This window comes from Siniperca chuatsi, linkage group LG5 (assembly GCF_020085105.1).
Source record: "Siniperca chuatsi isolate FFG_IHB_CAS linkage group LG5, ASM2008510v1, whole genome shotgun sequence".
In the NCBI taxonomy this organism is placed as follows: domain Eukaryota; kingdom Metazoa; phylum Chordata; class Actinopteri; order Centrarchiformes; family Sinipercidae; genus Siniperca; species Siniperca chuatsi.
In genome coordinates, this window is record NC_058046.1 from 27421933 (window position 1) to 27444068 (window position 22136).

General features: G+C 40.0%; 2 protein-coding genes across 6 annotated transcripts; one reads left to right on the forward strand and one right to left on the reverse strand.

Annotated features, from left to right (window-relative positions):
- Positions 1–100: 100 nt before the first annotated feature.
- On the reverse strand, positions 101–6976 carry coq2 (coenzyme Q2 4-hydroxybenzoate polyprenyltransferase). Of its 2 annotated transcripts, none has more exons than XM_044195357.1 (8): positions 6350–6976; positions 4910–5290; positions 3809–3975; positions 3517–3638; positions 2797–2882; positions 2560–2693; positions 772–960; positions 101–526 (listed from the first exon to the last, which is right to left on the reverse strand). In XM_044195357.1, the coding sequence occupies exons 2-8, from the start codon at positions 5232–5234 to the stop codon at positions 371–373; spliced, it is 1179 nt and encodes a 392-aa protein (XP_044051292.1). In that variant the 5' UTR covers positions 5235–5290; positions 6350–6976; the 3' UTR covers positions 101–370. The 2 variants fall into 2 exon arrangements, with proteins under 2 accessions (XP_044051292.1, XP_044051291.1); XM_044195356.1 differs by lacking the exon at positions 6350–6976 and adding an exon at positions 5708–5855.
- Positions 6146–21870, forward strand: LOC122875780 (zinc finger protein 462-like). 4 transcript variants are annotated; one of them, XM_044195285.1, is made up of 12 exons: positions 6146–6278; positions 8282–8481; positions 8812–8877; positions 8976–14170; positions 14280–14569; positions 14894–15012; positions 16061–16192; positions 16319–16562; positions 17277–17419; positions 17512–17735; positions 18618–19932; positions 20989–21870. In XM_044195285.1, the coding sequence occupies exons 3-12, from the start codon at positions 8868–8870 to the stop codon at positions 21129–21131; spliced, it is 7815 nt and encodes a 2604-aa protein (XP_044051220.1). In that variant the 5' UTR covers positions 6146–6278; positions 8282–8481; positions 8812–8867; the 3' UTR covers positions 21132–21870. The 4 variants fall into 4 exon arrangements, with proteins under 4 accessions (XP_044051220.1, XP_044051218.1, XP_044051221.1 ...); XM_044195283.1 differs by having other exon boundaries at positions 8282–8447; XM_044195286.1 differs by having other exon boundaries at positions 8282–8447; positions 14948–15012.
- Positions 21871–22136: the final 266 nt, after the last annotated feature.

Consider the following 22136-nt stretch of genomic DNA (forward strand, 5'->3'; position numbering starts at 1 on the left):
TTTATGGTGACTAAATGTTGCTGATTTCTGTGTGCAGCCACTAGAGATCAACTTAGACGCATTTGAACATAGAAGTAAATTAGATTTGTATGAACCAGGAGGTATTTTATTTATTTATTTATTTAATCTCAACAATATCCAGCTGAAAGTGAATTTTTAAATCAACAAATGTAAATTGTGTTTTATAAGCAAAGAAATGTAGTCAATAACTTTATTGTGTGGGTTAAAATCATCATATCTTATCTTCTTCTTCTTCCTATCTTATCGTTTTGCTCTCTCATAGAGCTTTGTTTGGAGTGAAAATCCCAAAAGATGTTGTAGTATGTGATATACTATAAATGTAATGAAATATTTGTACTGATTATCTCACTTATCTGAATGCTTCCTCATTTTGCAGCAAAGTCTCTCTTCTTTCTTTCCACAAATTGCCAGCAACAATGCCTAAAAATAACAACAGTCCAAGGTTTCTGTTTGAGACAAATTTCTTCCAGCAGTCCTCTGGTTTGTTAATGTCCAATGTGTAAATCTAGAAGAGAGGAGAGTAAATATCACATTTAAATGGAAAACCCATGTTTGAGGCCTATGTCGGGTTAGGATAATATCTAAGAAGACCTGTTACTGATGGTATTAATTTACACACTTACATCACCAATTCACTCAGTTGAATATTATCAAACTATGGAATGAAACTCTGTACTGTATGTGCTGTAATAATTAATCCTGAATGCAGCGGAGCATTCAGACTACACTGTACAACACCATGTTCCTCACCTGATGCATTAGGTGAACGGCCACTGTGGACAGTACGGCATAGTAAGGGAGAGTCTGTTCAGCATTGACCCCAGCTGCAACCAGTCCTGACATCATGGCCACTGTGAAGCCACTCAGCCAAGGTTTGGTTTGCTCCTGGAACCTCAGTGCAGTAGATTTGACTCCTACCTTGACGTCATCCTCCTTATCCTAGTTATCAAAGAAAGAACAGAGGGAGCCAAGTCTCAATCAGTATCATCCTACTTTAAAATGTGAGGCATTAAGCTTATGTTCGACTCCGGAGTGACTGAAAGTTGAGTGCAACAATAACAGTAATCTGCAATCCCTAGATCGCAGTTGTATGAAGTTAAAGGATTAGTTTTGAATACTATACCTAAGTTAGTAAACCTCATTTAGTACATAGGCATTAGTGATGCGTGGATCAGCTCTGACGTCATCCGAATCTGCATGTACGCACAAATCCTCCACCCGCCACTCACCCCAACTAATTATTTTCTCCGATTTAGAGACCCGACATTTCACTCCACCTCTACCAGCCCCAATAGACTATATTGCCTTTTAAATTATGTCAAGCAGTGCAAGCTTTCCAGGTGATTTCTTTATTGTGTGTTGTACTGAGTATTGTATTATAAAGTGTTTTCTTTAAAAATCTACTTTAATGATTAGAGAGGCTGCTGTCAGACATTTTAAATGTTTCCATGCACCATTTCACAGCAAATGCCGTGGGACACTTAAGCAGCAAAACTAAAAACTGCCGTTAGAAAGTCTAGCTCCAGTGTTCCACCTACAGTCCACAGAAATGAACTTCACATTGCTCCGTGCCAAAAAGCAATTACAGTTCAGCTACAGCTAATATGATGCTACAGTAGTGCTGTGCGATATAGGCAAGACGCTACAACACCATATATTTTTTTTATTTCCAATGTATAACAGCATCTGATGGTATTTGGCTTTTACAGTAGAGATCACACGAATCTATTGTATTTAAAGACGAAATAAGATGCTTTGACCAAATACTAGGTGTATTCATAGACTACTTAAGAGTTTGCCTTTAAGATAAATAAAACCCAAACATTAACAATATAAAGAAACCATTTACAGCATCAGAAAATATGAATACATTTGACTTAACTATTGCCTAGCATTTTGTCTGTGTATCTAATTTGGGAGAGACAACAGTACCCAATCCTGAGTTTTGAATTTGGCTGATGAGCTATAACCTTTTATTTACATTAGGATCATAAATGTGCAGTGAAGTCTTTACTTACTTTTACTTTTCGGCTGTTATGCTGGGGTTTTTATTCACACGACTGCTTATCATCACAAATTGACCCAAAATGTAATCTTACTATTACTAAGTCAAACATCTATATCTAAATAAATGTAGAGCTGCATCATTGTATAATGAAAATGCAATGAATTTGTGGTATTTAGGAAATATTTTTTAAACTTACTGTAGTTTTTCACTGTAAATTTGGTGCTCTCTCTCTTTGTCCTCTTGATAGCCATCTGTTGCATATCCAAATCCATATATTCTAGTTTATCATAATAATAGAATTGACTGTAAATGTTTCAAATAGCCACTCAGACTGCTGTGCTTTTTTTTTTAAACACTGAGTGAGGATCTCTATTCTATACTCACCACTGACTAAACTGTGCTGATCAGGATCATAAATGATGGAAAACATTTCAAAAAGGTCCATGTAAAAAAACAGTAAAACTGTTTTTTATTTTTTTATAGGAAACATAAATAAGAGCTGTGGAGATCTGTGGAGCCCCCTACTTCACCTGATGTGCGTATATTGTGTCATATATCAGCGTCCACATCACTCCTGAGAAATACAGCGGGAGGCATACGGACCAATCACAGGAGCCCTTGACAGCGGACCAGCCGAGCAGCGCTCCCCAGTTGAAAGTGAGGCCTAAACAGAAGTAACAGAAGGAATGTGAGACTGGCTTTGCTGATGGGAAGAAGTATTAACTTCAGATGTAGAATACCACAGGATAATCTTATACAGTACATACCCAACACAAACTGTGGCCAGTAAGTGATTCTCTTCATCAACGGGTAGGTGATGACAAGCGATAATGAAGCAGCACCCAAAGCTATGCTGTGAAAAGCATTATGAAAACTGTGAGTCAGTGTCAAGCCATTAAATATATAAACAACTCCCCACATGGTGCCCATATGAACATTGAAAGAGGTTTTGCTTGCTGTCACTCCTCCTGTTCATACTGGCCATTAAATACACTTCCAATGTACAATAAGTGATTGGGGACAAAATCCACAGTCCTCGTTTTGTGCAAAAATATATATTCAAAAGTTTAATCAGAAGCTAATATGCGGCTTCATCAGTCTGAGTAACGCAAATCAATATTTGAGTATCAACTGTCTTTTAGTACAAAATACCATCTTTAAGAAGGGATCTCTTCATGGCCAGTATTAACAGGCCATGAAGAAAAAAGTACATATGGCACCTGATTATTGTTTTAAGACAGACTTGAATAATTGTGAACATATCCTTCAAGTACTATTATTGCACTTATTTTTTGCCATGGGTGGCCTCACAGGGTATTAAACCCCAAAACATGGCAAAATTACCCATCTTTTAACTATGGGACAGCAGAAGAAAAAGTCAAACAGTGGTTTTTGTCTGACGTACACACCTGGTTATTTGTTCCATCTTCTCTGTTTAAACCAATCCCTATACAGATCTAAAGAAAAATATGAAGATCACTGGATACCTGTAATAGTTTAGACACAAGAGAACCCCAAGTGCCAGAGAGAGCTGACCTCCTAGGAAGACTAGTGCCTGCATCTGAGAAACCTCTCCTGACGCAATGGGTCGAGTGGCCGTCCTGGACACCTGCACAAAAACATCATCACTTTCAAATCAGTCTGTGCAGAAATCATATTAGGGATGATGATTAAAAAATGGTGCTGAAATGACAAAGCATAAAATAAGAGCTAAATTGTTTGGGAGTTATCATAATAAGTTTGACCAAGTGTGAATGGCTATATATTAGTTTCATATACCTTTTTGTCAAAGTCTTTATCCCACATGTCATTGATGGTGCAGCCCGCTCCTCTCATCAGCAGAGCACCTGTACCAAACAGGGTGAGCATGCCCAGATGTGGGAGACATCCGGGGTCGGAAGCCAGAGCAATGCTCCATGTACACGGGAGGTAAAGCAACCATGTCCCTACAATACACGGACACATCATAACTCAAGTGAATTAAACAAGAGATTAGCACCTGAACAAAGCTATGAAGAAATGAAGGCCAAGCCAACAGAGACAGTGAGTCTTTGACAAATTAAACTGTGGTCTGGCGGGGAAAGTCTAAGCAGGACAATTTGACTAATCCTGAGTGGCATTTTACTCTCAGCAGCTCCTTGGTGCTGCCAAAACAGACAGTGTTAGGTCAAAGTGTGAGCGTGAAGCAGCTTACTTTCTGACAAAAGCATCTGAGCTTCTCTGCCTTTCCTCAGAATCACACGCGACTAGGTAGTATACTCTTTGTGTTCGGGCTTTTAATAATAACAACTCTACTCCAATTAGACCTTGGAGTGTACAATTACGTTTTTATGTATTTTAAACTTTTTTTTAAGGATGCCCAGACCTTTTGATTTAACTCCAAGCTGCAGACGTAGAGAGGTAGATCTAACGTTAAATTTAGTAAACTTGATTTGCACAGTGATGCACAGAACATCCCACTTTGAGTTTAGACAAAATTCTAAAAGTAGGGATGCATTAATATGGTCTTTTGAAGCTGAAACAAATATCCTTGATAGCAAATAACACCTTTAACATGCACTTTTAAAATGTAGCTGAAAATCAAGTTAACCGTTTTAGACTGTCTATCTTAAGGTCATTAAGTGTTTTTAATAAACTATTAGATTTTTATAAAGTTGGTTATTACACAACTGTGTGAATTACTATAAGAGCCCAAAAAAATGATTTAGCAATATTCCAAACATTGGCACTAAAAATAATGCTGAACCAAACCCAATATTGTTTTTTAAAACTAACATAGGCCAATATTTATATTATATCCATATACAGTATCAGTCTGTCTATAAAATAATTTTACAAACATCCACAGAAAGATCAAATTGTACAAATGAATGTACAAACCAATAGGTTTGTCCAGCCTCATCAATCGGAGGTATGGCTGGACAGGCGCTGGTGCTGAATTCACAATTGTGGCAGCTGATAAACTGAATGATCTTCTCCCATAGTGCTGTGTTTCACGTAGTGTGAGCGATGGGCGGATTGCACTCTGGCTGTAAAACACTCTTCTCAACACACTGGACTCTGAGTGGAGACCATCTCTAGTCCTTCTTCCTTCCATGTGAAGGAAGCAGTTTGACAGGGAGTAAAGACAGGGGTAACACGTTCCATGGTGAATCCTCCTCAGGGCATTCAGAGTTAACCGGCTGTTCAGCTTTACTGGGAGCATGGTGTTTCTCTGAGGTCAGACTGACATTATCTTCTTGTCCTCAGAAAAAGTCACCCCTGAACACACAAATAAAAACACACACACAATGGTTTGTCAATGGCCTTTTCACAGAGGAGGACTTATTTGCTGCAACAGGCATTCCTTTTGTGCTACAGCGAATCAGCTGCACAAAGACTGAGATGTCCATGTGCCAGAGAGCTGTTAATGTGCGTGTAGCTGCAGCATTAAGTGTTATAACAGTCTGTCTGGTTATATTAGCTGTTGCTGGTAAAAGTAAGTTAGCTTGTAAGTAGATAAAGTCAAACTGAAAACGATCACTCATGTACTTCCCTTAATACTGAATATAGTGAATGTTAGCTACAAACCAACTCTGCTGCTAACTCCAGCTTAAGTTCGCTATTTGAAAGGATTTATATCACCGTTAACTTGTCTTGAACAGAATACAATGTGATGTAGCGGTGAAACAAACTTACACTGTAGGTTACAGTAGAGAAAATGTTCATTTTAAAGGAGACTAGCTCCTACATAGGTAGATATTGGGTCACTGCTGCACTGCTGCTGTAGTTCTTTCCTGTTGTGGTACGCTCGATATATTGCTCCGGAGGAAATAATGTCAGTACTCGGAAACAATGAGAGCCGCGGCAGGGAACGGCCAACATCCATGGATAAGGCTCAAACAGCTCAAATTTCTCTAATCAGTATATTGAAAACACAATCCACTTGGACTTCTAAATACTGATTATGATTTGCCAATAGCGCCACTTAATCAAATCATTTGCCCACTGAATCATGGCAGACGACTAGCTCCATTGCGACCAGCACTCTGTTGGTTACGTTTCTTCTAATTCGGCCACAGAGCGTTGACTTGTAAACCTTATATATTAGGGGCAAAGTCAAAGTCATATTTTTACCCGTTATTCGTCTTCAAATATATATTTGTAATTTAATATATTTTTACTTTCTACCCGGAAAGATACTATTTTGGACCGGGGCGAAAGCAACATGGACATACCCCGGACTACGCAACCGACTGCTGGATAACAGGTAAAAACAATAATAATAATAATGTTTTGACTGTTCAAATTATTTCAACTTTGACCTCGGTTGCCGCTTACCTTTCAAAGCGCAACCAATGACCGTATGAATAAAGTTGTTTTGCGCTCTCTCAGATCTTTTGTCATTTCCTGGTTGACATTTCCGACTTCCGACCCCCAAGCGTTCCAGGTGCATGACGTCAAACGTAAACAAAAAACATGGCTGACCGTGACTGATAAGTTGTAGAGTATCTTTGAACTGATGCTTCTTTGGCAAGTGTACACACAATTTTAAACTCTCAGCAGTGCAGCCTCCTTGCATACATCAACGAGACAGAGAAAACAGCGACGCATGAACAAACATACAACCTACATATTATTTTACGGCACTTTTATACTCTCAAACGTATTTTAATACCTAATACAATAGGCTACTGTCAACAACTACATCCTACCCCCATCCCCTACTGATTGAAATGTAGCTTAATAATCAAATGCTTTTATCATGACACCAACGGCTCAGTAGCTTTATCAGGTGGTACTTCCCCTCGTTTTACAGTTAACACAGGTATAAAACAAGGCTGCCCAATTTCCCCATCCCTCTTCTTAATTACAGCAAAAATGCTCTCAATTCTTTTTAAAAATTCAGAAATTGGACAATTGAATGTCTTTGAGAACCAAATAGACTTAAGTCAACTGGCAGACGATACAACTTTGTTTCTGAAAAAATGCTGATCAGGTTCCAAAGGCAATTCAGATAATAGATTTATTTTCCAAAGCATCTGGTTTTCAACTGAATTTGTAAAAAGTGTAAATTATTAGCCATACATGGCTGCCATCTCGTGGCAGCATATGGCATCCCCATTAAAACTACGGTCAAATACTTAGGCGTGCATATTACGAAGGATAGTAAATTAAGTGAAACCTTGAATATGTGGAACCAAATGGATTAATGCAAATCGAGGTTAGACAGATGGCTAAAGAGAGATATTTCTATATTTGGTCGAATTTATATAACAGATGGAAAGTCTCTCAAGGTGCATTTATCCAGTTTATTCTCTCTCCATATCTAACAAAGCGGTAAAGACCATCAACAAATTAAACTTTGACTACATATTAAAAGAAAAGCTCATTATTTAAAGAAAGCAACCATGGTAAAAGGTTATGAGGATGGTGGTCCTCAGGATATTGACTTTGACTGTATAAAAAATCAAATGGCTAAGAAATAGAAAACTAGGGACCACTTATATTTCCTTTGTCTTTATAGCAATACTTTCTGGTGTATTATCCAACATTTCTTCTCTCGATTTCACCAGCAATTATGTTACTTTTGGAATCATTATGTTCTCCTGCATGAATATGAAACATCATTAGATATACCACAAATTAATAGGACTTTATAGATTTGAAAAAAGGGATGGTGTTACTTTAAACTAGCAAATTAGCTGGTACCTAAGTATTTCCGGTCAAATTTGTCTCTAATTTCACAATTAAAGCACTAGTGTTTTTTAATTTTAATTTTTCCAAATGCCGAATACCTAATCTTTAATAAAAATATAAGATGCATGAAATAATACAACTTGGCATGATATTAAGGATAATAACGTAATTTTGTGTAAATTACAATATATAATAGGCTTTTATTTTTATATTATTTAAAAAAAAATTAAATAAAAAATAAGACAGCGTAGTTTGTTATTATTGATTTTTATCATATTCAGTAAAAATGCATGGTTCATGTGTCATGTTTGAATTTAAAGCTGCAAAAGTTGGAAAATTCCACTTTTAATTTTACCGTGAGAACATAGATCCAAAGGAGCTATGGTTGAAATGTCAGAAAGCCATCTAGTGGCCCTTTGGGCTAATAAACAGCCTATGAAATTGATTGGCTCGTAAATTAATTTTAAAGTTTCATCAGTTACGGACAACAGTCTCATCTAGTGTATTAAGTGAAAACGAGTGTGATTTTTGTGCACGGCATTATGAGCTCCTTTGATAAGTTTTATTTTGAAGGTTACATGAGCTTCGACGGAAGTGAAGATGTCTTGTTGATGGAGCGGAAGAACAAGCCAGAGCGAGTTGTACTCGCGGGAAAAATGGCGGAAATGTGTGGTCTCTTCACGTTATCAGCATCGGCGATTCATAATATTGCCTCATAATCCTGATTTTGTCTGCATGCGTGAGTACATACTTTGTGTGCATTGGGTATTTCAGTAAGTTGTAGTTGTTTTCTTCTGATTGTGCTTTTGAAAGAGTTCTTGTCAGTTTAGGGGCTAGACTCCTTTTTACCTCTTCTTCCTGTTGAACTTACCTGACTGGGTTAAATACCGAGGTCCTAAGTTGTGTCCACTGCCGTTGTTGTACTGCCGTTCAATTGATTTTCCTGTAATACTTGAGAAGAACAGTATATCTGTTGTTGTCACTGTTTCCTTTTATAAAACCCTAATGGAAACCACCAGACAGTGGTAACAAAGCAGTGACCAAACGTATGACGCTGGTTTTGTACCCTGAGCAATGTAATAATGTATGTTTTCAATCCCCAGGTGTGTCACAGCTGTGTAATTATGTGTAAGTCTCTGGGTTAAGAGAGGAATGCAAGATGCAAAAAGGTATGTGTTACAGTCAATTTTCGGACTTAAGTGTGGTTTCGCTGCGGTGCATCAAATTAAGTTGTGTATTTAACATTATCTGTTATTTGCCCCCTCAGATTCCATGCACTTTTCCACCTCTGGCCACACGACGCACAATCAAGCTGTCACTCAAGAATCCCTGATCACGTATTTCCATTGTACTCACTGTACACTCATCTTCAAATCCAAGGTCTATCTTTTTGAACACCTCAACAAGGTGCATGGCTTTGACGCAGATGCTACTCTCAGAGACGGTGGTCTGAAATTGCCTAGGACTAACAAAACCAACACTGACAACAATAGCAGCAGCGCAGGAAATCATTTTGAATGCCAGCATTGTGATTTTAAAGCCTGTCGGGACGTTTTAATCGAACATGAGAAACAGTGTCCAAACAAATCAGAGAATCAGAACGTAATAGGGAATCTAATCACTTCTGAAAACCCGGAGACCAAAATAACTGCCATTTCGACAAACCAGCACGAGGAAGCTGCGGGAGCAGAAGAGACTTCCTCCGTTTTTTCAGTTATGTCTACCTCAAAAGCTGAATGCACAGTGAACTCGTCAGATGATCTGAAAACTTACAAGAGGCCATTGCAGACCATCACAAAGTACTTTGCGGCATCATCTGGATCAAACGGGAAACCCCCAGTGAAGTTAGCTGATAGCTCAGTGCTTCTGGATGGCACCAAAGGAGCCCTGATTTTGCAAGAATCTCCTTCAAGCTCCAGCCCAAACAGTAGTGGTGTGTTTAAAGTCACTGCAAAGCCCACGACTGACATCGCCAAAGGTGGTTCTGACCGGTTTTTGCTAAATGACCGCCTTTTAAACACTGACCTGAAATCACCAAAGCCTAAGAAACGAGTCAAAGAAACAGTTCCTAACAACGTTGGCAAGAGGACCAATAATGAAAGCTCAAAAAGTCATCCTGCTAAAAAAGCTAAGTCAGACAAAGAAGAGACAAAGCTCCCAGAGAAAGCAAACGCAAGTAGCACGCAATCATCAAACAACACAGAGTTTTCATTTGAAGATGAAGAAGAAATGAAGGATAAACTTGATGGAGACACAGACAGCCCAAAGGTTTATTTTTGTAAGTACTGTGACTACAGTGATGTGGGCATCAGACGTGTGTCTACCCATTATCAGAACGACCACCCTTACATAAGATATAATGCTGTCTACATTCAGGACCCGAATGATCGGAGTGCTACCTTTCGTTGCCTGGAGTGTCCAGTTGAGTTTCTAAGTGTAGCTGATCTCAAGAGACACTACACGGAAAATCATCCAGAGGCCCCAAATGTATTCACGATGCAATCACGTGAACTCAGTTTGGTTTTCAAATGTTTTGTGTGTCCATTTACCACCAATGCGTTGAAGGTCTTAAAAGACCATTGCAAGGAAAAGCACCCAACACATAAAGTGGATAATTCCTTGATGTACTGCAGATATTCAGTGACTAGATGCCAAGAGGGATCATCTCTTTTGAATACATGTGAAAAAGCACCCGGTCCTGAAAGACCAGGAGGGATTTCTCCCGAGAGCGCCCGCACACAAAGCGAGGAAATCAAAAATACACCCTCACCTCAACATCCCTCCTCCAGAGGAGGAGACGTGGCCTTGTATCATTGCAACAACTGCAAGTTTAGTCATAAGTCAGTTGTTGTTATGCATGTCCACTACCAAAAAAGCCACCCAGATGAAGCGGTCACAATAGACAAACTCAAACAGTCAGCTCGTGTCACGTCACAGACGACATCACAGATGACGCCTGATAAGTCTCCAAACTCTGTGACAACAACAGAAAAATCTATACCTCAAAAGAACATCTCAGATTCTTCTAAGAAAACAAGAAACAAGGCTGAGCTGTCGCAGCAAAAGAAGATTTCATTGTTTTTGATAAATCCTAAGCACACACCAGAAGCTTCTAAGACTCATTCAGTCTCTCCCAAAACTGAAAAAATGGAATCTGCGGAGGACAGAATCAAAGGAAGGAAGTCACCTACCAAACATGATGGGGAAATGTCGACTGGAATGGACAGTTTATCCTGCAGTTCACCAAATAAATTGTTTTACTGCCAGTTTTGCAGTTATTCAAGTACCAACATCAAAAGCGTTGTTAGTCACCATAACATAAAACATGGTGTGCATGCAGGTATTGAAGAGACCTTTATGTATAGCACTAAAGTGCAGAAGAAGAAACTTCAGAGTGAAGCTGAGGCCTCAACAAGTACTACACCTTCTGATTCTAAAACTAGTAAACGAGTCGAGCTATGTAGTGAAGAGGATGAAGCAGCAGATGCATTGATGAAGAAATGTAATGCGTATGCGTGTGCAGAAAACTTGTTTTACTGCCAAAAGTGCAACTATGGAAATCTAACTGTGAAAGGAGTATTGAACCATCAAGCCAGAGTTCACCAAAACATTAATTCCAACAGAGAATGTATTGTTGAATATACAGCTTTGATTCGGGATGAAATTGAAAGATCAAAATCTCAAGCAAAGGAGTTAAACTTTTCTACTCATCTACCTCTTCCCATTATGAATGAGGGCGATGAAGATTTGTTTTTCTGCCACTTTTGCAACTATAGACACCGTACCCTGGACCAGGTATTGCGTCATTACTTCAAAAGACATCGTGGATTTGTGGTTAAGGCCGAACAAATCCGTCTGCATACTTCTATGGTTCTCAAACAGACACAGAAATCGCACCTAAAAACAACTGCAAACCAAGAAGTTAATCGTGCATCCCTTGGGGAAAAAGGACATAAAAATAAGCTTGTTAAGGTTGCAGCATCACCCTCAACTAGAGCCTCGGAATCACAGAGGAACCTTCAGTGCTACAGATGCCCATACAGCACTCAATATGTGTATCTTCTGAAGAGGCATATATGGAAAATCCACAGAGCAAAGCGCTCAGTCACAGATGTTTTAAGAGTGTGTTTTAAACAAGGAACTTTGCAGGAAGGGTATCACTGTGAATTTTGTGTTTTCTCACACAAAAAAGCAGCAGTAGTCTATAAGCACTACCAGGAACACCACCCAGGACGCAGACCAAGCCTTGAGTACGTAATTTCTCGGTTATATGTCGGTCCCAAAACATCCGCTCCTAAAAGGAAGAAAGCTCTAATAAAGCACGCTGATGGTATTAGTGACGGTGATGGCGCTGATGGCAGCTTGCCATCTCAAAGATCTGGACAAAATAAAACCAAGACGTATTCGTGCAGAGCGTGTTCATTTAAAGGTAGCTCAATGTCAAGTGTCATACGCCACTACCATGCTGTTCATCCTTGGTCTGTGAAAGAAGACGGCTCAGTCCTGGATGTCATCAGCAGCAAGAAGCCAAGCGCAAACAGGCAGGTGGAAGACCAAAATGAAATGTCTGTGTCATTCGACACCTACCAAGTGCCTCTTGAGTTTGACAAGTCACCCGGTTCATCTCGTGAAGCGGCAGTATCTTCCACGATGCTCGAGTGCTCTTACTGCCCTGCAAGGTTTCATACCCAGCGCGGTCTCAACACTCACTGTGGAATGAAACACCAAGAAGCCGCGACTGTGAATTTAGATGAACCGCAGGAACTGCAAGGGCAAATCCAAACACGTGTGCATGTCTTTAAGTGTCCATATTGTACCTACGTAAATACCAGTTATCAAGGAGTTCTTACTCACTGCCAGATGAGGCATCCTGCCCTCGCACCCAGGGCAGACAGTCTTCACGTGGATGAAGCACATTTACACAACTGGGAGGGCTGTTTGAAAAGTAAAGGTCCTGGTTTGAGACTGAGTGGGTACATGTGTAAAACCTGCCCACAAATCTGCGCAACGCTGGAGAAGCTGAACAAGCACTGCGAGAAGGACCATAATGAGACTGTGGCACACACAGTACCAGACACGCTGAAACAGGCTCCTAAACCATCCGCTGTGAGTAAAATAAAGCAATCTAAGACCCACAGCAATCGGGGATCAGTACTGAAAGCTTCCTTTTTAAGTAAGAAAATATATACAGTGATTAGGTGCCAGCAATGCTCTTATAGTTGCAGCACAAAAATTGCGCTCGATCGACACTTGCGCGTTTGCCACAAGAAAGGATCTGTTTTAAAAGTTCAGGATTGTGTATACAAGTGCGTCCTGTGTTCCAGTTCCTATTTCAGGAAAAAACGTCTTGGAAGCCATTATGCAAATAAACATGGAAAGGAAGCTTTCTTAGAATACTTTGCACCAGTACACAAGCCGGCGCACGAGAAGCCAGCGCGAAAATCTCTTTACCGCTCTTTAACTCAGCAACCAGAAAACACTTCTGAGGCGTGTAAATCCGGCACGATGACGGAGGAAAACAAAATATTAGTCTACAAGTGTCCAAGGTGTCCCTACGTGAATGCTAGCTACCATGGCACTCTCACTCACTGCCAAATGAAGCATCCAGTCCTCGTAGCCAGGGCAGATGAACTTCAAACCGAAGAAATACTTGTAACCAACATGGTCGGTTGTACGGCGGGAAAAGGTTCCAATGAAAGAGGGTACGTGTGTAAAAAATGTCCACAAATTCATGTATCATTGAAGAAACTGAAAATCCACTGTGAGAGGGACCACGACCAGACTGAGGCAACAGCTTCTGAACATTCAGCTGAATTTGAAACTGAAAAACAACCTGGTCATGGCTCTCAGGGCTCAGTATTGGAGGCTTTCTCTTTAAAAAACAAAACTTCAGCAGTGAGCACCGCAGAAATTGGCCTCAGTCACCAGTTGGGCACTCTTGAGGCATGTCAATCAAACATACCGTCAGTACAGAACGAGGAATCGGTGTACAAGTGCCACATTTGTACCTATACTGGATGGTGTCGACGATACCTGCATTGTCACTACAAAAAGACTCACAAATTTGATGCATTTACGACATACAAGCTGCTAGAGAAGTATAACAAACGTAACCGCAAGGCCAGCCACCTGCCTGAAGCTGAGTCTGAGGAAAAGGCACCCGTCAAATGTAAGATGTGTCCAAACTTAATGTTTGACTCATCCCAGCTGCTTATTGCCCACTATAGTACTTTTCATAACTCAGATAGCATATTGGACTTTATTGTGTTATCAAAAGGATCAAAGAAGACCACAGGGCTTTACAAATGTGCCCTCTGCAAGAAACAAATGAACGGAATTAGAAAGCTGTGTCATCATCTGGATTGCCACAGAGAGAGAGAGAGAGAGAGAAATAAGGAAAAGGCTGCAAAGACAAAGGCATCGCTTGTCCTTACGACAACACCAGAGGCCCAATCCATGGAAGTAAGCTGACTCTGTCAATATGGTAATTTACACCCATGATCCTTTGCTACATGCTTTAGCTACACACTAAGTTTAAAATTTGTTGTCTATTGCTGTGTTTATTTTTCAGCTCTGCAGGCAAGATGAACTGCTCACGTTAGAAACTGTGGAGGACCTGGCCCAGTGGAACGTGACACAAGTCGAGACTTTCACTTTGCCACCAAGTCCTCTGTCGTCGCCTTCAAAACCCACTGATCCTGAGCAACCAGAGCAGGACTCGAGAGAAGACAAACACACTTGCAAACAGTGTGGGCGGAAGTTCATGTCGCTGAAAGGTTTGCGTTCGCATGAGCGCAGCCACGCAGCCGTGGCGGCCATCAAGAAACTGGACAATCTGCCTACCTCAGCGTTAAAGCACAAGTAAGAAGAAGCTTTGGTGATTTGGAGTTAGGAATTGGGACCAAAAGAAAAACCTGACCAGAGAGTCAGTCAGCCTTTAGCAATGTCAAAAATTCATTGCTTAATATTAATTAATATTGTCCTTTTTACAGTACAAGCTTTTCATAACAAAAGTCACAAATTAGTTCATGTAGAAAAGAAAAATGAATAGATACACAAAGTTTATTTCCTTTATGTGCATAGCCCGAACATGTATTTGGTTTTTGATGAGCTAACTGTGATTACATATGATTGAATGTATTTTTTTTATTATTATTATTATTTTTTTTGTCATTATCTCAACAGCATTAACAAATATGTTCTCTACAAATCTGGGACTTTGCGGCCTTTTCTATGTAGTTTCTGTTCCTATCGGACGACCGTCATGGGCCTGTGGAGGAGTCATTTTATGAAAAAACATAAAGGTGAGTAACCTGTGTATGATGTACCATTATCTAACATTCAGTAAATTGGTAATGGTGTCATGTTACTATGATGCGTCGTGTATTCTCGCTTTCACCTGCTGACATATTTGATCACAGAGAATGTGTTGACTTATCAGGAAATTTGTAGGTTATCTTGATCAATCAATATGTCACATAGTCAAGGACATCTTGGCATACATGTTTTTAAAATAAGCTCTTAAAGGTTACTAGTATACACTCAGCTGCCAGTTTATTAGGTACACCTAGCTAAAATGAACCCAATCTTAATACAATAGCCCTGCAATAAATGCTACCTTCAAGAAATGTTCAGTTTTTGTTGAAACTGTTTTCGAGTGGTGCTGATTCAACTTTATGGTCATTTTTTTTTTGTGCTGCTGAGTTGTATTGCAATATGCTGAGAAGTGTTTCCACTATTTTGTCCACCATATTTATATCAATGAGGACAGGCTAAATATTAGAAACGTCTCTCCTTGTAACCCAATACAGTTCGACAGCACTACAAGCTACATCCTCCAAAATGAACATACAGTTTCAACAAACATTGAACATTATAACCGTCATGAAGGGAGGGTTTATTGCTGGACTGTGGTATTAGACTACATTAGCTTTGGCTAGGTGTATCTAATAAACTCAACTGTGTGCAGCTCTCTGGCATTATTTCTGTGAGCTGATTTTGATCAGGATGGTTTACTGCCACCAACATCCAGCTAAGTATTGCTAAATGTGGGCTGTCGCAGGCATATTGTACTTTTAATAGCCACCTCTGCCTGTAACTAGTCCCAATGTGGATGTTTTTCTGTGTTGTAAAAATGCCCCCCCAAAAAAAGGGAGAGGTTGTGGGTATTGCATATTCTCTGTTCTAAAAATTGTGTTAACTCTAAATGTTGCAGCCAAATTTTGGAATTTACCAGATAGTGTAGCTCGGTTCCTAATAGTCGACTTTACTGCACAGATTACACAGCACTTGTATTGTGATATTGCAAGTTTTTCCATCTTTCGTCCCATGTACGCACCGCTGAATGCCCAGATGTCATGGATCCTGCGGAGACTAACATCCAAGAGGAGGAGAGCGCTCAGAGGGTCCACAAGGAGCCCCCTTATTCATCAGAGGAATTGAACAATTTGCCTGAACTTGATGAAGAACTTGAAATTACTGAAAGCAAGTCATCCCTATCATGTTTTATAAATCAGAATGTGTATAACTGTGTATAATATATATATATATATATATATATATATATATATATTAAATACACACCTTTTGCATTGTATTGGACTTTGACAGAATCGTTGTACTTGGAGCCCCCAAATGTGCAGCGGCAGTTGAACCACTACAGCTTGATGGCACAGGCTGGTGCCCCATCTAAAGCGAGAGCGCAAGAAACCAACTTACCCGAGAACAGCCTGCTTCACTGTGAGGTCTGCAATTTCAACACTGGACACCTGTCTAGTATGCGACGACACTACCTAAATCGCCATGGAAAGAAGATCCTCAGGTGTAAGGACTGCAACTTTTTCACAGGTTTAAGGTAAGTTACAATTACAAATAAGTTACATGAGTATTTTTCTCTTTGTAATAAAAAGGGTTGACGGTTGATGTAGAAGACAGGGCATTCCCCAAAATCGTTTCTTGGGAAAAGAGACCCCACAAAAAATAGCCACTCGGGTCATTTGGTTGTATCCAACAGGGATAGAGAGCACGCATGTGTGAGGAAACCGTTAACAGATAAAGCATTTGTCTTCACATCATAAAATGCTGCTAAAACTCTGATCGTCATTGTTCGTTTAAGTGTTTAAATATCTATATTGCTCTCCAATATGACTAATAGCTAGTTTACTCTACAGTCAGCAGTAAATTGAGATTTCGAACACTTATGAAACATCATTATTTTGGGTCATCACTGACAGGCGTAGTGTTGTATGACACATTTTTGCAAATCCAATGCGACACATTGCATTTTTGGATTGTTAGCAAAAAGTAGTATATGCAATGGACAGTATATTTTTTGTTCCATTGTGGGAGTTTTTAAGGGCTCTGTTTTAGAGCATAAATTTCACACTCAGAAGTCAGACACGTCTGTAAGTAAATATAAAGTAAATATAGTGCACTATATAGAAAATAGAGATTTGTCATTAAGCTGTCAATTGGGATATTTGTGACAGCAAAGGTTGTCTCCAAATATTCATCACATTTTGTAACTGACATGCATTCTGGCCACTTGTTTCTTCTGCCTTTTTATTAGGAAAACCCTGGAAATGCACATGCAGTCGGGTCACTCTACCTGCCAGTCAGAACCTACTCATCAGAAAGACCTCCGCTGCCCTTTCTGCCTTTACCAAACCAAGAACAAGAATAACATGATCGATCACATCGTCTTGCATCGTGGTAGGTTAGATGCTCGACAGGATTCAGTTTTCCCACCCGTCGATACCCTTATCTGTCAAGTTATGTTCAGGCTTTTTTGTTTTGTTTTCCAGAGGAACGTGTTGTGCCAATAGAGGTGTGTCGCCCGAAGCTGTCACGTTACCTTCGTGGCATTGTCTTCCGCTGCCACAAATGCACTTTTACAAGTGGCAGTGCTGAAAACCTGCGTTTGCACATGACGAGGCACGATGACATCAAACCCTTCAAGTGTCGGCTGTGCTACTTCGACTGCACTCAGCTGAGCGACTTGGAGGCACACCTCAGTGATAAGCATCAGGTGAGGATTTGTCGCTAACCCCCTCTACGCATCACAAGATAGAGACACAAGACTTTTATTATAGAAAATAAAAGTTATTCACTGAACCGTTATGGTGGGCCCATTCATTTGGCGTCCCGCAGGCCAAATCCGGCCCAGAAGCAACCTCCAAGTGGCCCAGCATATATACATCTGATATATGACAAAATAAGTAAACCTCATACATAGTGTATGGAAGTAGCTAACGAGGGAGCCATCTCGCTTCCTTCACATCTCTGTTGAGAGTTCCACATGCGCAGTACCGATCGGGCAGGACGTTCACGGATGTAGCGACACCGCCAATCATATCTTTCACAAATCAACGTTTTATCATGTTCCGACCACACTTTTCAAAACATCTGGCTATTGACAGTCGCATGTAGGGAAGGGCTCTACTGAAAATATGTCTCTGTGAACCCTGAAATGTAAATTTGACAACGAAAACCGTCAGTTTAACCCTGCCTGGATTGGCAAGTATTCGTTTATTTTACCACCATCTCCAAACACCATGAACATTAGGAAAATGAGTCTAATAACAAATTGAAAAATTATGGCAACATTTGCGATGCGTTTTTCACACATTAGTGCTCGCTGGCCCAGTTGCAATGCCCACCTAAGATGAGCACTGCAAAGTCCACCCCAATAGTTCCTGGTTCATCATCAGAAAGTACTACCTTCAGAGCAGTGGATTATGGCTGAGAAACCAATTTTAGACCTTGGTTCCTCAGGTTGAAACACAGGTTCCTGAGTTTATGAAATGGTTCCTGGGCCCCTGGAAAAGTTTCCTGTGGTGGAAATGGGCTGTATGGGTTCTTGTAAATTTGTAGTTTGAATTTGTTTGTTTTTTTCTTTTCTTTTGTGCAGGTTTTGAGGAATCACGAGCTTGTGGGTCAGGTCAGCCTTGACCAGCTAGAGGCAAGGGTTGGTAGGATGCCAGAAGAGGAACCTTTGTCCAACTTGGAGCACCACAACAACGACAGTGAGAATGTAAAGACAGGGGAGTTTATTACGGACTGGAATGAAATTCCACAGGAGACACCTGCTAGGACCCTGGCAGAAAATAACATCAAGGACAAAATTACACTACAGATCAAGGAAGCATATCAAAAGCAAGTGCCGGGCGGCAAAAACGGAAATAATGAAAGCCCTGCTGAGAGCTCTGTATTAAACCTTCAGTATGACAATGCAAAACCAAACACCACTGTCCAAAAAAAGCATGAGCAAGACCCACAAGATCAAGCAGGGATTGTGTTCTTGCCAGACACTGCAAGAGGACAGGGGATAGAAAATATAGTAGAACAAAATGTTGGCGAAGGGAACGATGCAAATATCCAATTTGAGGATTGCAATGGTCCAGAGAAAGAAAGGCAGACCAATGAGAACCAAGCCCAACCCAACCTCAGAGATAGTGAGGACGGCAGCGTGACGTTCACACAAGAGAAAGAGGACGCAGCAGAGGGGAGCTCAACAGCATATGGCAAATTAGCTGAAAAAGCACCGGCCCACAAGCTACACATTAAGGCCCTTCAGCACAGACCATCGAACAACGAGGTAAGGGCAGAAGATGATACAGTACGTCATAGCCTACTGCTGGGTGAGGATGGCAGCATCCGCAAGATACACAAGAAGGCAGGTCAGGATAGAACGGTTAAGATGGCGCAGAACATCGAGCCTGAGGTTGTAGATAATGTTCTAAATGAGATCCTATTGTTGGATGAAGAGGGCAGCAGCACTGTGGCCCACAACCAAAAAAATCAAGTTAATACAGAGGCAATTTCAGCCTCTGCCAAGAAAAATCATATGCAGGCAAATAACATCAGGGCTCAAGAGAGTCTAACAGTTGAAAGGCATTTGCTAACTCTTAAGCCCAACTGTGGACAACTTAAGATAAGCCATGAGGAGATCTTAGGTGTCTCATTTACAGTGCACAATCTGAAAAACAGTGAGGAGGTAACGGCCCCTTATGAGGACATGCCAGTACTTGAGAATGAATATCTCAAAGAAGAAGAACGGCACCCTCTTGGTCGTTGTAAGGAGGAAGATCAGAGTGATCGTCTTGAGCAAAAGCAGGACGACGAGGAGGAGATGATCACCGAAGACGATGAGAACCGATGCACAAATCAGGAACATGAGGAGTGTGACGGGATAAGGGAAGCTGAGAATCCACATGTGCCCAAAGGTAAGATGCTTAATTGGTCACAATGAATCTAAATCAATTATTCTGGACATAATTGGCAGAAGTTTTGATGCAAAGAGAGAGGGCAACACATCAAAGCACCCATTGTTTTTCATATAACCCTGCACTCCAGCGAAGTCCTAACACAAGTCAGTCTGGGTTGATGCACGTCAGGATATGTTACCAGTTCCCCGCGTCAACGACAGGGCTCCAACTAACCGTTATTTTCATTATCGATTAATTAGCAGATTATATTCTCGATTAATCCTTCAATGTACAAAATGTAAAAATATCACAATTTCTTAGAGCCCAAGATGACGTCTTTAACAGTGCAAACCTAAAGATATTCTGTTATGTAAAACAGAAAAAAGGCATCAAATTATCACAGTGGAAGAGCAGGAACTAGTGAGTATTTTGCATTTTTTGCTTGAAAAATGAAATGATAGTTGCATTTGAATTTTCTCACAATAGATCAATCGGCAAAACCTTTCAGCACTAATCAGCGAGCATCAACTTCCCCCAGCAAGGCAGCAATTTTATCACATTTTCATTCAACTAAGGGATTTGATTATTTTGACTTCTGACAGCAAATTTGATCTCACAGGCACCTGCACAGCTAAATATGCAGAAAATATGAAAGATGTTTGACAAAACCAGTATAAGTGAACATGGTTAAAACTCCATCTTTTTTGATTATTTTGATAATCAGTCATTTAAGCTTTCAAGCTAAAGTGTTAAACATTTGCAGGTTCCAGTTCTTCAAATGCTTTTCTCTGTTTGATATTGTAGTAAATTGAATATCTTTGGGGTTTTTTACCATTAAACACTCAAAACAAGCAGTTTGAATGTGCCATCCTTGCCTCCTGGAAATGGTGATGGGCATTTATCACAATTTCTAGACATTTAGGAGACTTCACGATTAATCGTTTCATAGCAACAACAACAAAAATCAACAAATTATTCATTAATGGAAATAATTGTGGGTTGCAGCCCTAGTTAGGTTAGGTTTGGGGAAACAGCATGTGACACCGGCCTAAGTTCATTTCTTTTGTTCTTCAGGTGCACTCACAGTCACGGATGGAGCTGCTGAAGTCCTGTGCCCAGCATCTACAGAGGAGAAACTGTTTACATGTGAGTTTTGTGGACGAAACCTCATGAACAGCTCTGAACTCGAGCGCCACGTCGTGCGACATGGAATATAACGTTTTTCTTTATGTTGTGGATGGTAGCGAGGGCTTCCTGTTGTCATCCTGTTGATTTTATTTTCAAGAAATTTGTGGGAAGCCAGATTTTGTTTTCATGAACAGTCCTCCACTTTCTTACTGTACTGCGTATTTCTGAAGAACCTGGTTCCAAATTAATTTTTCATATTTTGTAGATTTTAAACCTTTTCTAATGAAATATTTTTATGGTATAGCTATTATGCATAGGATTTGATTTGTGCGATTCAAGAAATAAAACTTCAGAACTAATATGTTGACTGTAAAATGTGACACGTTGTCATTAAGATTTTATTTACATTTGTTTTGTTTAAAGACACTAATGGATAACCACGAATAACTATCTTGTGATGATCCACATTTTTTATTCCTGCAGTTTATGTGAAGGTTAGATATAAAAGGTTATTACTGTAAAACGTGCAAATCTCTTGACACTGAACTATTGTTACATATAAACTGGTATTGAACATACCAAGACCTGGACCAACCTCAATACCACTGATTGTGGAAATGCTTGTGCTGCCTTCAGGTGCTGTTGGGTATTCAAACATACAGTGAATTGTTGTGTACCTTGCCAGTGAACAAATAGTTTCACCGAGTTCAGTAATAACGATATTTAGTTTAATGTTCCATGTAAATAATAAACTTCTTTTACTTTTTAACCTTTTTGTTGTATGGTATAATTTACTTCTGTTGTAAATAAACTGAAAGTGTTGCCACACCTGATGTGTCTTTTCCTGTGTCACTGTATTTCGAACAGTGGAAAACGGCAAACAACCGCAACTTTCTTTTATGGCAAAGTTAATTAAGTTGTCACTACTATAATATTATTCCAACTATTGTGTAAATATAAAATTATTATTATTACATAAGAGTAAGGCGGTTTAACGTGAAGCTGTAGCCGTTTGTGACCTCTGCACCAGTAAGCTAACGTTGGTGGGGTATCACTTTTTTATCCATTCTCCAGAAGTGGGTTGTATCTTTAAA

Coding starts and splice junctions, on each gene's coding strand:
- coq2 (XM_044195357.1), bottom strand. CDS start 5,234: ATGCTCCCAGTAAAGCTGAACAGCCGGTTAACTCTGAATGCCCTGAGG. Junction 3,976..4,909: donor GAGGCTGGACAAACCTATTG/GTTTGTACATTC, acceptor CGTGTATTGTAG/GGACATGGTTGCTTTACCTC. Junction 527..771: donor CCGTTCACCTAATGCATCAG/GTGAGGAACATG, acceptor CCTCTCTTCTAG/ATTTACACATTGGACATTAA.
- LOC122875780 (XM_044195285.1), top strand. Junction 14,570..14,893: donor ACCTCAGCGTTAAAGCACAA/GTAAGAAGAAGC, acceptor TTATCTCAACAG/CATTAACAAATATGTTCTCT. Junction 17,736..18,617: donor ACCTCAGTGATAAGCATCAG/GTGAGGATTTGT, acceptor TCTTTTGTGCAG/GTTTTGAGGAATCACGAGCT.